Source organism: Miscanthus floridulus, chromosome 19 (assembly GCF_019320115.1).
Source record: "Miscanthus floridulus cultivar M001 chromosome 19, ASM1932011v1, whole genome shotgun sequence".
Lineage (NCBI taxonomy): Eukaryota > Viridiplantae > Streptophyta > Magnoliopsida > Poales > Poaceae > Miscanthus > Miscanthus floridulus.
Window position 1 is genome coordinate 82,101,091 of NC_089598.1, and position 10,370 is coordinate 82,111,460.

Sequence of the window (10,370 nt, forward strand, 5' to 3'; positions counted from 1 at the left end):
TCCTAATCTTTTAGAACTTGGAAAAAGTCACCCTGTTCCGCGTAAAGTTACGTGCTTCCGAGTCGCGCGTATCTTCTCTCTTCGCACGTGTTTGTCACCCAATCTAAAAGTGGAAGGGCGCTGAAAGAATAAAGAGTAGGAAATGGTTCCTAATGCAAATGTATAAGAGAGAAAGAATATATAAAAGTAGTTAGGATAATTTAGAAATAGCATAGAACTCCTGATGTAAAATTGCCTTCTATATTTTAGGAGTGTATTATTAGAAACTCTCGGAGATGACCTTCTTTATTCATTCCGATACTTTTTTAGGAGTTGTAACACTTCATGTTCGGCTTACCTTATAATCCGCACTATTTAGCTTGTTTTTTTTTTTCAGCCGGAACAGTATTTTCTCTCACAACAATTCAGCCAGAACAGTATTTTTCAGCCAAGTTTCAGCGAGCCGAACGGGGCCAATATTAGGTACTCTTAGAGATGCTCTTAATTACTACTCCCTCTATCCCAAAATAAGTATCATTCTCGCTTCTCGAAGAATCAAACATCTTTAACTTTGACCAAATATATATAAGAATAGTTTATAATTAGTTTCATTAGATAGATCGTTGAAACTATTTTCATAATAAACTTATTTAGAGATAAAAAATATTTATTAATATTTTTTACCAATCTAGTTAAATTTAATAAAGTTTGGCCAGCACGAATATCACAACGATAATTAATTTTAGATGGAGGAAATATAAGTTAGGATCACGCGTCTTTATCGATCTGGCGACAATTTACCCTTGCAAATTTGTAATTGATTGATCGGCTCGTTAGGTGAATGTGTCGTACTTTCGCCACGTTAGCACATGCACGGCGAAGAGCGAGGACGTCTGTGGATTCACTTGTATGCAAAGACACTTTTTTAGAGTTCACGTTTTAACGGTCCAGGATTTGTGCATACCGTATTTGAATAGTGAAATTTCACAGGGTGAGCAGCCTTCCGTTGGAAAACCAACGTAGGATTTATTTGGATGCGTATATATTTATCACGATTTACATATGTTGAAGTGAATTAGAGTAGAATTAAACTAAATTACATTTTATTCTACTCCAATACATATGAATTGAGGTGGATACACATGTATCAAACAAGACCGTAGGGAAATTCAACCCTGTCAGAAACGTAGAGTTTATATTCGTAAAAAAATTCTGTGGAACACATGGTCTTAACTTTCTTATCTTAAAAAAATGTTGAGTTAGGCTGGGATGGTTTCGGTTCCTTTTCAGTGGAAGTGCTTTTGGTACGACAGGTGGAGAGATTTTTTTTTTATCTTCGTGTGTTTTTTACTAGTTTGATAAACCATATATTCCTTTATTTTTGCTTTTCTTTGCTTCTTTGATATAAACCTCCTCACCAGCTGCAGGTGCACAAAGTGGATATAGATATAGTGGTTGCATACTTTAGTAGGAGCTAAAAATAAGTAGCTTCTCTTGATTTATTTCATACTCCATCCGTTTCTTAATATAAGCCATATAGATTTTTAAAGAAAATTCCAAAATATAGGTATGTATCAGCTCTCACGCTGATTAATTTGGAAACCTTCCCACCGTACATAGCACATGCCCCAACCAATCTCTTAGATTTAGGAAGCCATCTGATTAGGAGAGAGAAAATGACCTGATTTTTCTTTTTTTCCTCGGTCTCACATTCTTTCCCAGACCGTGCGTTAATATTGGTGCTAAAAACTATATGGCTTATCAGTCTGTTCGTTTGGCTATGGCTTGTCGTAAACGATCGTAAATTTACAGCCGGAACAGTATTTTTCTCTCCCACAAACCAGCCAACAGTACTTTTTCACGAACCAGCAACGATACGAACCAGCCAACCGAACAGGCTGTATATTAAGGAACGGAGGGAGTACATGTAATCATTTTTGCATAGAGTTTATCTTTAAAAGTCCTTTTTCAGCTAAAAAAATCACTTCTCTTAGATAAACAGTTTCCACCTACAATTAAGAGAAGCTCTACAAAACAGACCCGAACATTCATGTATTGTAGAGGAGAAAAAAAGTTGCCTAAAAAAGAAGAACTCCTACTGTCCTTATGGATGATTTTGTTTTCTAGTTCATATCCTCACTTTCATCTGTGTTCCTTTGTTTCCAAAGCCACTCTGGTTAATGTTCCGACCATTGAACTTAGCTCGCTGAGCAGTCAAACCAGGGCAAGCCAGGCCTGTTTTGTTGGGGTCAACCGACCCCTATAAAATCTGTTAAATCCTTTAGTAAATCACTATATGATTCATGGCGCAGTGTAGAATACCATGTAGTTGACCCCAACAATATTTAAGGCTGTGTCAAACCTTCAAGGGAAACGTCATGGATTCCGAGCAGATGGAATGTTTTTTCTATGCTCTAAACATGCTCCAAAGTTTATACTATTTCACAGCTCCATGTGAACTGCTGGAGTTCTTTTATGCTTTCTACTGGGTGGTGTGTCTTTTTATTTTATATCTGATGAATAATATGTATAGATAGAGAAATTAAAAAAACACATTGACAAATATTACTTGAGAAATTTTTTTATGAACGCTGAAAACAAGTTATGCTTTCCTTTCAGTGTCAAATAGAAAAGATTAAACTGCTCAGTGTCTTTTATTTATTTCTAGAGCAAAGAAAGAAAGCACTAGCTTTACTATATCTCAGATATAAGAAATTTACTTTTATATTATTTTTGTCTCCCAGATCTGCTCAGCTCAGCAACGGGAAGCATCGCATGCATGGCCAGCCCAGCCGTTTCCGTTCCGTGCCACGCACCGTTTTTTCCTCTCAGCGATAGCTGCGAGAAGTGGGCAGAATCGTCATTTCCCGCCTCCCTGGACTCCATGTTTTAAAAGGTCACGGTTGCCAACGCCCGTTGCCAGCGGAGAAAGAGAGGTCGACCGGCCCCGCTGCCCCCACCGCAGCGCCACCGAAGCCGCCAAACACCACCACCACATCCGCCAGAAGCCTCTCCCTCCCTCCCCCCTCCCCTCGTCGGCGCGCCGCCAATGGCCGCGTGGTGAAGCGCACCCGACGGAAGAAGCAGGCACCAACAGCCAAGCCCCCTCCTTTGCCCTCGCCGCCGCCGCCCTCCCACTGCTGCGGAAGGTTCGTTCCCTTGCGCGCCCCCTCCCGTCCCGGCCCGCCCGCATTCCGTGCCGTGTCCCTTCATCATAGGTTCGTAGTGGGGCTGAAGTCTATTCCTGGTCGGATTGCCTGGGCGCGGCCGCCATGTGGCTATTCCAACTTCCACCGGATAAGCTGTAGCTATTTCTGGGCGCTTCGCTGTTCGGCTGGCTAACGTACGGGCCGCGACAGCTGGGGGGTGAATCGCGGGAATTCAGGATCCGTGCCCCGGTTGGATCTCGAGTTCAGGAAACCTTGCGCCCCCTCTTTCTTCTCGTTTCCGCCGCTAGATTTGGTGTTCCTGCCGCTTCTTTTCTTGGCCTCTCTCTCGTCCTTGTAGTCTTTGGTGAGTTTTTCTTTCCTTTTTTTCCCCTACGTACTGTATGCGTTTATTTCGTCTCATGTTTGCTGTATTTGAGCGGGTTGGTTTGACCGTCGTTTTGTCCCCGTACTTGTACTTCCTCGCAAGCTCTGGCCATTTGTTCTTTGTACCCGTGATGCGCCTGTACTGTGCACCAAGTCTTGCTTGTTTTGGGTTGCTTAAATTGGGTAAACGAGCAGTTTTTGTTTGTTTGTTTGATTTTGTGGTTTGCGTTGATGCTAATGCTGTTCTCGTGCTGAATCAGGTTGGGATCCCGGATTCAGACAGGTGCCAACCATTCGATTTGATTTGGGGCGCAGGAGTACTTTCCTATGGCCGCCTCCATCGCGGCCTCGTCCTTCTTTCCAGGGTCGCCGGCGCCGGCGCCGGCCGCTCCTAAGAACGGCCTTGGGGAGCGCCCGGAGAGCCTGGACGTCCGCGGCGTGGCGGCGAAGCCGGGAGCCTCGTCCAATGCCGTGAGGGCGGGCAAGACGCGCGCCCACGCTGCCGTCCCCAAGGTGAACGGTGGGGGCAAGTCTGCGGTGGCGGATGGGGAGCACGAGACCGTACCTTCCTCGGTGCCGAAGACTTTCTACAACCAGCTTCCCGACTGGAGCATGCTCCTTGCGGCCATCACGACCATCTTCTTGGCCGCCGAGAAGCAGTGGACGATGCTTGACTGGAAGCCCAGGCGGCCTGACATGCTCACTGACACCTTTGGGTTTGGCCGGATCATACATGATGGGCTCATGTTCAGGCAGAACTTCTCCATTAGGTCCTATGAGATAGGGGCGGATAGGACGGCATCTATAGAGACGCTGATGAACCATTTGCAGGTAAGGATTTGTTATTTTTGAGGCGTGAGATTGTTGTGGCTGAGGATTGGACGATGAAAAAAGTTTGGATTTGATCCAGGAAACGGCACTTAATCATGTGAAGACCGCCGGGCTGCTAGGTGATGGATTTGGCTCCACACCAGAGATGAGTAAAAGAAACTTGTTCTGGGTGGTTAGCCAAATGCAGGCCATCGTCGAGCTTTATCCATGCTGGTATGGTTTGCAGCATCGCATGATCTTGTTTCAGTTTTCTTATCGTGATTTGAGCTTGAAATAAGTTGCACCCATGTGGCTATCTGCGGAGACATAGAATTATTAATGATCACGGCTTGTTTCCTCAGTGCTGGTATTGAGTGATTTGTTGAATGGGGTTTTCAAGTTGTTTGGCAATAAATGCGAAAAGAAAGTTCCCTGGTGTTCTTTGCACTGTTTGACATTAACTAGTTAGATGAGCCTATATAGTTTTTTAGCACGTGGAGCCTATATAGTTGTATGTCACTGTGAGCAGTTCCTCAATTATTGATGCAGATACACTCATTGAGGCCCCGTTTGGAACGGATGATTCTCAAAGGAATTTCAAAGGAACTAATTCCTATGGTTCGATGACGTCACTTGCCGTTTGGATCACAGGAAAAGAGCCTGCCGTTTCTATGGAATGGGTAGTATTCCTCCACAAAACACAGGAAGCAAAACATTCAATCCGACTTGAAGTTTTCGCGGAAACCCAAGACACATGCGCGTGTCAGTGCGTGCCAGAGAGAAAATGGAGGTGGGCAACGGGAACAGCAGGCGATAGGGTTGTTTTAAGGTTGTTTTATTAGACACTGATGATGATTGTTTTTTAAATCTACGTTTTTCCTAGGTTATGGATTCCTGCGTTCCAAACACCCCTTCTAGTTATTTCCCGTGTTTTTTCTTTCCTCTGTTTTACCACTACACACTCACCCCATTCCTACGTTTTTTCCTATTCCTGTGTTTTCGATTCCTGCGTTCCAAACAGGCCCTGAACCTCTTGAGGTCTTGATATGTTTTCCTATGGTAACTAACAGATACTAGAAAGTTTACCTTCTGTGAACTGAAGATGATCCCTCATCATCTGGGTTCTACTATTATGTGTTCTAAGTCGCGCTATTCTGCTGCAGGGGTGATACTGTTGAAGTAGATACATGGGTTAGTGCTAATGGTAAAAATGGAATGCGTAGGGATTGGCATATACGTGATTCTATAACAGGCCACACGATACTGAAGGCAACAAGGTTCAAATCTCTGCTATTTATACCATTAATCAATTTTATTAACAGTTTATTTCTACCAACTGCCATGTTACGATTGATGCTGCATTTATAATTTTTTTCTGCTCAAAGTACGTGAACTTGGTTACATGGGCATCCTGTTGCAATATTTTTTTTCTAATTTATGTCTTTGTGCAGTAAATGGGTTATGATGAACAAACTTACTAGGAAGCTTGCAAGAATTCCAGATGAAGTGCGGACTGAAATAGAGCCATACTTTTTTGAGCGTTCTGCTATTGTTGATGAAGACAACCGCAAGCTTCCAAAACTGCCAGATGGTCAAAGCACTTCTGCAGCTAAATATGTGAGGACAGGGCTGACTGTAAGTAACTGAATTAATATTTAGATTAGATTGCTAGTCTGTTCATATAGTTATTTTTTCTTTGCTGTTTTATATATTTGTTGTCTATTTTATGCAGCCTCGGTGGGCTGATCTTGATATAAATCAGCATGTCAATAATGTTAAATACATTGCGTGGATTCTTGAGGTAATTTTCTTTCTGATGATATGCATCTTTATTCTACTCTTCAGTGTTTCTTGTTTAGAGACTGAAATAGGTAATGAAGCACATTCATGACCAGCTATTTTAGTACTTGTGATTTATTTGAACTATTTTATTTCACACTCAAGTACTCTATGCTGGGGGGGGGGGGGGGGGGGGGGGGTAGATTCAGTATAATGGCTCATCTCATGATATATATTATGGTATCTTTTTTTTAAAAACTTATCCATTACAACAAATGCACAAGTTGGACAAGGAATGCATCTCCTGAGATTTTAGTATATTTGGTTGGTCACCTAGGCACCTAACAATGTCATGGACTTTTGTTGCTTTCGTGCAAGAGCAGCCTGTGTACAAATCAATTTAGTCTTTCTTTGCTCTAAGCTACACAGAAATAAGATGTCGTAAAGATAATTCTTATATTTGCCTGATTGATGATATGCCATGTGTTGTTGGCTGGTCGCTCATGCACTTATTGTTGGCTATGAGTACGGAGACAGTTATCATTTGGTTTTCCTTCCTGCTTCATTAATTGGCAGCTCTTCTGCCACTATTAATTAGAGGGGGGACTCTACTATTTGGTCAAGTGATTCTAAACCCAAACTGGATAGGAAAGAATCCAAAAAAAAATGAGACAGATTAGCATATTAATTAGTGCCTTGTATACAAAGACTTTTGCCCACATCTGCAATTAACCTTACTTTTATCTTTTTGCCTCAGAGTGCACCGATCTCTATTCTTGAGATTCATGAACTGGCGAGTATTGTGCTGGATTACAAAAGGGAGTGTGGCCGGGATAGTGTGCTGCAGTCACACACCTCTGTGCACACGGATTGCAACAGTGAGTCTGGAGAAACAACCTTGCACTGTGAGCATGTGCTGAGCCTTGAATCAGGTCCGACCATGGTGAAGGCCCGGACCATGTGGAGGCCTAAGCGAACCAAGGCCCAAGAAACAGTGGTTCCATCTTCATTTTGAACTGTGTGAGATGTTGGGGATGGTGATTTTGGCAGCAAACTATTTGGTAAAAGATCAGAATGGTTACTAGTGTCCTCTATTGGAAGCAAATCACACAAGGCGAGACCTAAACTAATTTAGTTATGAAGTGTGAAAAATAGAGGAGATACAAGTGAGTCACAATGGAGGAGACAGAACCGGGGAGATCGAATACAAAGGAGTCTTCCTGTGCATGGCTTGTTTCTGTTTTTTCTTTTGAGTTCTTTCTTAGTGTTGTAAGTATTGATCTGTCTGTAGCTACAAGTGTATGAAGGGGAGCGAGTGCTTCCCATACATGTTCCTTCTGGTGCTATGTCCATATGTTATAAGCCCCTTGAAAACAGCTTTGTCGCAGCCATATTCATTCAGAGAATTTTAATCTCGTATATTGTATTTGCTGATATTAAAAATTGATATTATTACTCTTCTCAGGCTGATAAAGTGTGTCTAAACTTCGTACCTGGGGCAATGCGATAAATATTGAAATTGTGCAGCTTGTGATCCACTTTGACAAGCATAGTTTTTTTTAATATATCTTTTGATTTATAGTTGTTTGAACTGAAGACAGCTTGGCGTGAGCAATGACGGGTTGACATGTCTACCATCATACCATGCTTTCTGCGCCTAATTTCTAGACTAGACTAGAGTTGACTGATGAGAAAGGAGAACAAACTGAATTTTGCATCCGACTCCCTTTACGGATGGCTGAATTTGAGCTGTGGAGGCTACTCGAAGACAAGTCATATGCGATGTTTGGATTCTAAAGCTGTCTTTAAGTCATATGCGATGTTTGGATTCTAAAGCTGTCTTTGATGGAATTGTTCTTATGGGTGGTTCAAGTTAGGTTACCAAAGTTAATATAAGAGGGGCCCTGCAAATCATTGAGCTGGTTAATGATCATTGATTGGAATTGCTAATCGATGTGCCACTTTTTTTATACGACTTATTTGTAGAGATCATAATATATCAATCACCAATAATCTTGAAAATCGTTAATTTTTCCTGGTTTGGTCAGGGCAGCAACAGGGACGCTGGTAGACTTGTCTTTTCAGTCATATTTTTTCAGCGAAGGAACAATATGGGGAGGCCTGCCTGACCAAGGAAAGCTTATCGGCCGGATGAACGGTGCAGCAAGCAGACCTCAGACTCTCAGAGAGAAGAAGAAGCCCGGGCGGAACAAGCGCATCCAGTGATGTCGACGAGCTCGACCAACTCCACGGCGGCTTCCCTGGCCGTGTCTGGCCTCGACTACGACGACACCACGCTCACCCTCGCCCTCCCAGGCTCCTCCTCCTCCGCCGACCCCGCCGCCGCCGACCGCAAGCTCCCCAAAGTACGCGCCTTCTCTTCTCGCTAGCTTCAACCCTCGCGCGCCGCGTGTGGACACGACGCCCGATGCCCATGGACGGCACGACTTTTGTTGACTCTGGACTTACCTGGACGCTTGTGTGACGTCACGATGTGCAGGGCGCGGGCCGTGGGGTGGCCGCCGGTGCGCGCGTACCGGCGCAACGCGCTGCGCGACGAGCAGGCCAAGCTCGTGAAGGTGGCCGTGGACGGCGCGCCGTACCTGCGCAAGGTGGACCTCGCGGCGCACGACGGGTACGCGGCCCTGCTCCGCGCGCTCCACGGCATGTTCGCCTCCTGCCTCGGAGCCGACGGGGCCGGGAGTCTCGTCGACGCCGCCACCGGCGCCGAGTACGTGCCCACCTACGAGGACAAGGACGGCGACTGGATGCTCGTCGGCGACGTACCCTTCAAGTAATTCACCGTACCCACCTCTTCTCGCTTGTTCCTGCTAATTATCTGTTCCCCAACCAATCCAAATCGGTGAAATACTTCATTGTCAAGCGTGCTAATCCCTCTCTTTCACATGAACGCAGGATGTTCGTGGACTCGTGCAAGAGGATCCGCCTCATGAAGAGCTCCGAGGCCATCAACCTATGCAAGACCTCCAAATCCATGCATGCCCAAGCTACAAGATGTTACAGTACATATCATCATACAAGTACTGACATAGTGACATTATTACTTCATTGCATTGCTTCATGCAGCTCCAAGGACATCATCCCAATGATTGTTGTCGCCCTATTAGGCGGCTAATTTGTCTGAATTTGTTCACCAAAGTGTGCACTGGAAGAGGCTTGGCTGCTCAGGTCCTCCATGCACGTTATACACCGTAGGATCAGGGTTCAGTCTGTTGTGTTCTGTACAGGCCATACACCCCATGGAAACTTCCTCAGTTTCAAGTGCCCTTTCTCTCGGCCGGACGGTTTGGTTTTTGGACGCCGGCGAGAAGGCGGCGCTAGCACGTCGTCAGCTATAGATTATTAGTAGTAGTTCTGTTTTTCGCTTTCTTTCATACTTGGATTTCTGTTTCAGTCTTTGCCCTGGATCGTCTTGTCTCGAGGGATCCATGCATACACGAATATGGTACATGCTGTGTGCTGTTTTCATTGTATAAGGTCAAAGAATACAAGTACGATCTATCAGTGTTCTTGTAATTTGGCAGCCTGATCTGTTAGTTTGATCTCTACTGATTGGCCCAATGGCCAATCGGACCCCTTGACCGCATCCTGATCGGGGACGCTTAACCGACCACTGGTCGGCGGGCCCCTGTCACACAGCGCTGTAAGAAAAGAGAGAGGTGGGGGTCAAGGCACGCGAGACGAGGTTCGACGCTGCCACTGGACCCTACTGAAGAACCCTAGAATCCCTTCCGATCGTGGGCAGCGCTGCAAGTGATGGGAAGCGCCACCGGATGCGTCGCCATCCTATGGACTACACCGCCGCTGCCATGGCGATTTCTTCCCCTCTACCTCCTCTGTCGAACCCAAAGGTATGGGCCTCTACACTGTCTCCCTCTCCCGAGTCTGCCTTCCACTCCGGATTCATGTTTTAGGTCAATTTGAATCAAATAGAGATGAATGCACCCACTAATCGACACCTAGATGATCCCTAAGGTTTTAACAATGGTACCAGAGCAAGGTTGCCAGTGTGTAGATCTAGTATGGGGTAGAAAATTAAAAAGAAATCGAAGAGAGGCAGAGGGTTCGATCCAGTTTGGATTGAAACCCTAACCCTAATCGGGGGGGAAGAAATAGAGATGTAGAGATGTAGAGGGTTCAACCGAACCCTAACCGTCGGGGAAGAAGAACAGTGAAGTAACCCGAACCCTAACCTAACCCAACCCCAAATTGGACAAGATCCGAGAAGAATAGAAGAAGACCCAAAAG

At 44.9% G+C, this 10,370-nt stretch overlaps 2 protein-coding genes across 4 annotated transcripts; both read left to right on the forward strand.

Annotated features, from left to right (window-relative positions):
• The first annotated feature begins 2,921 nt into the window (after positions 1-2,921).
• On the forward strand, positions 2,922-7,553 carry LOC136527911 (palmitoyl-acyl carrier protein thioesterase, chloroplastic-like). Of its 3 annotated transcripts, none has more exons than XM_066520769.1 (7): positions 2,922-3,128; positions 3,773-4,343; positions 4,423-4,556; positions 5,486-5,599; positions 5,774-5,957; positions 6,055-6,123; positions 6,859-7,553. In XM_066520769.1, exons 2-7 carry the CDS (start codon positions 3,840-3,842, stop codon positions 7,114-7,116), a joined length of 1,263 nt encoding a protein of 420 aa, XP_066376866.1. In that variant the 5' UTR covers positions 2,922-3,128; positions 3,773-3,839; the 3' UTR covers positions 7,117-7,553. The 3 variants fall into 3 exon arrangements, with proteins under 3 accessions (XP_066376866.1, XP_066376867.1, XP_066376868.1); XM_066520770.1 differs by lacking the exon at positions 2,922-3,128 and adding an exon at positions 3,203-3,492; XM_066520771.1 differs by lacking the exon at positions 2,922-3,128 and adding an exon at positions 3,579-3,695.
• Positions 7,554-8,333: 780 nt separating this feature from the next.
• Positions 8,334-9,617, forward strand: LOC136526255 (auxin-responsive protein IAA23-like; the record flags this gene model as incomplete). The annotated part of the gene is made up of 3 exons (XM_066518988.1): positions 8,334-8,467; positions 8,602-8,895; positions 9,018-9,617. Coding segments are annotated over 3 exons (648 nt in total), but the record flags the coding sequence as incomplete, so codon positions are not given.
• Positions 9,618-10,370: the final 753 nt, after the last annotated feature.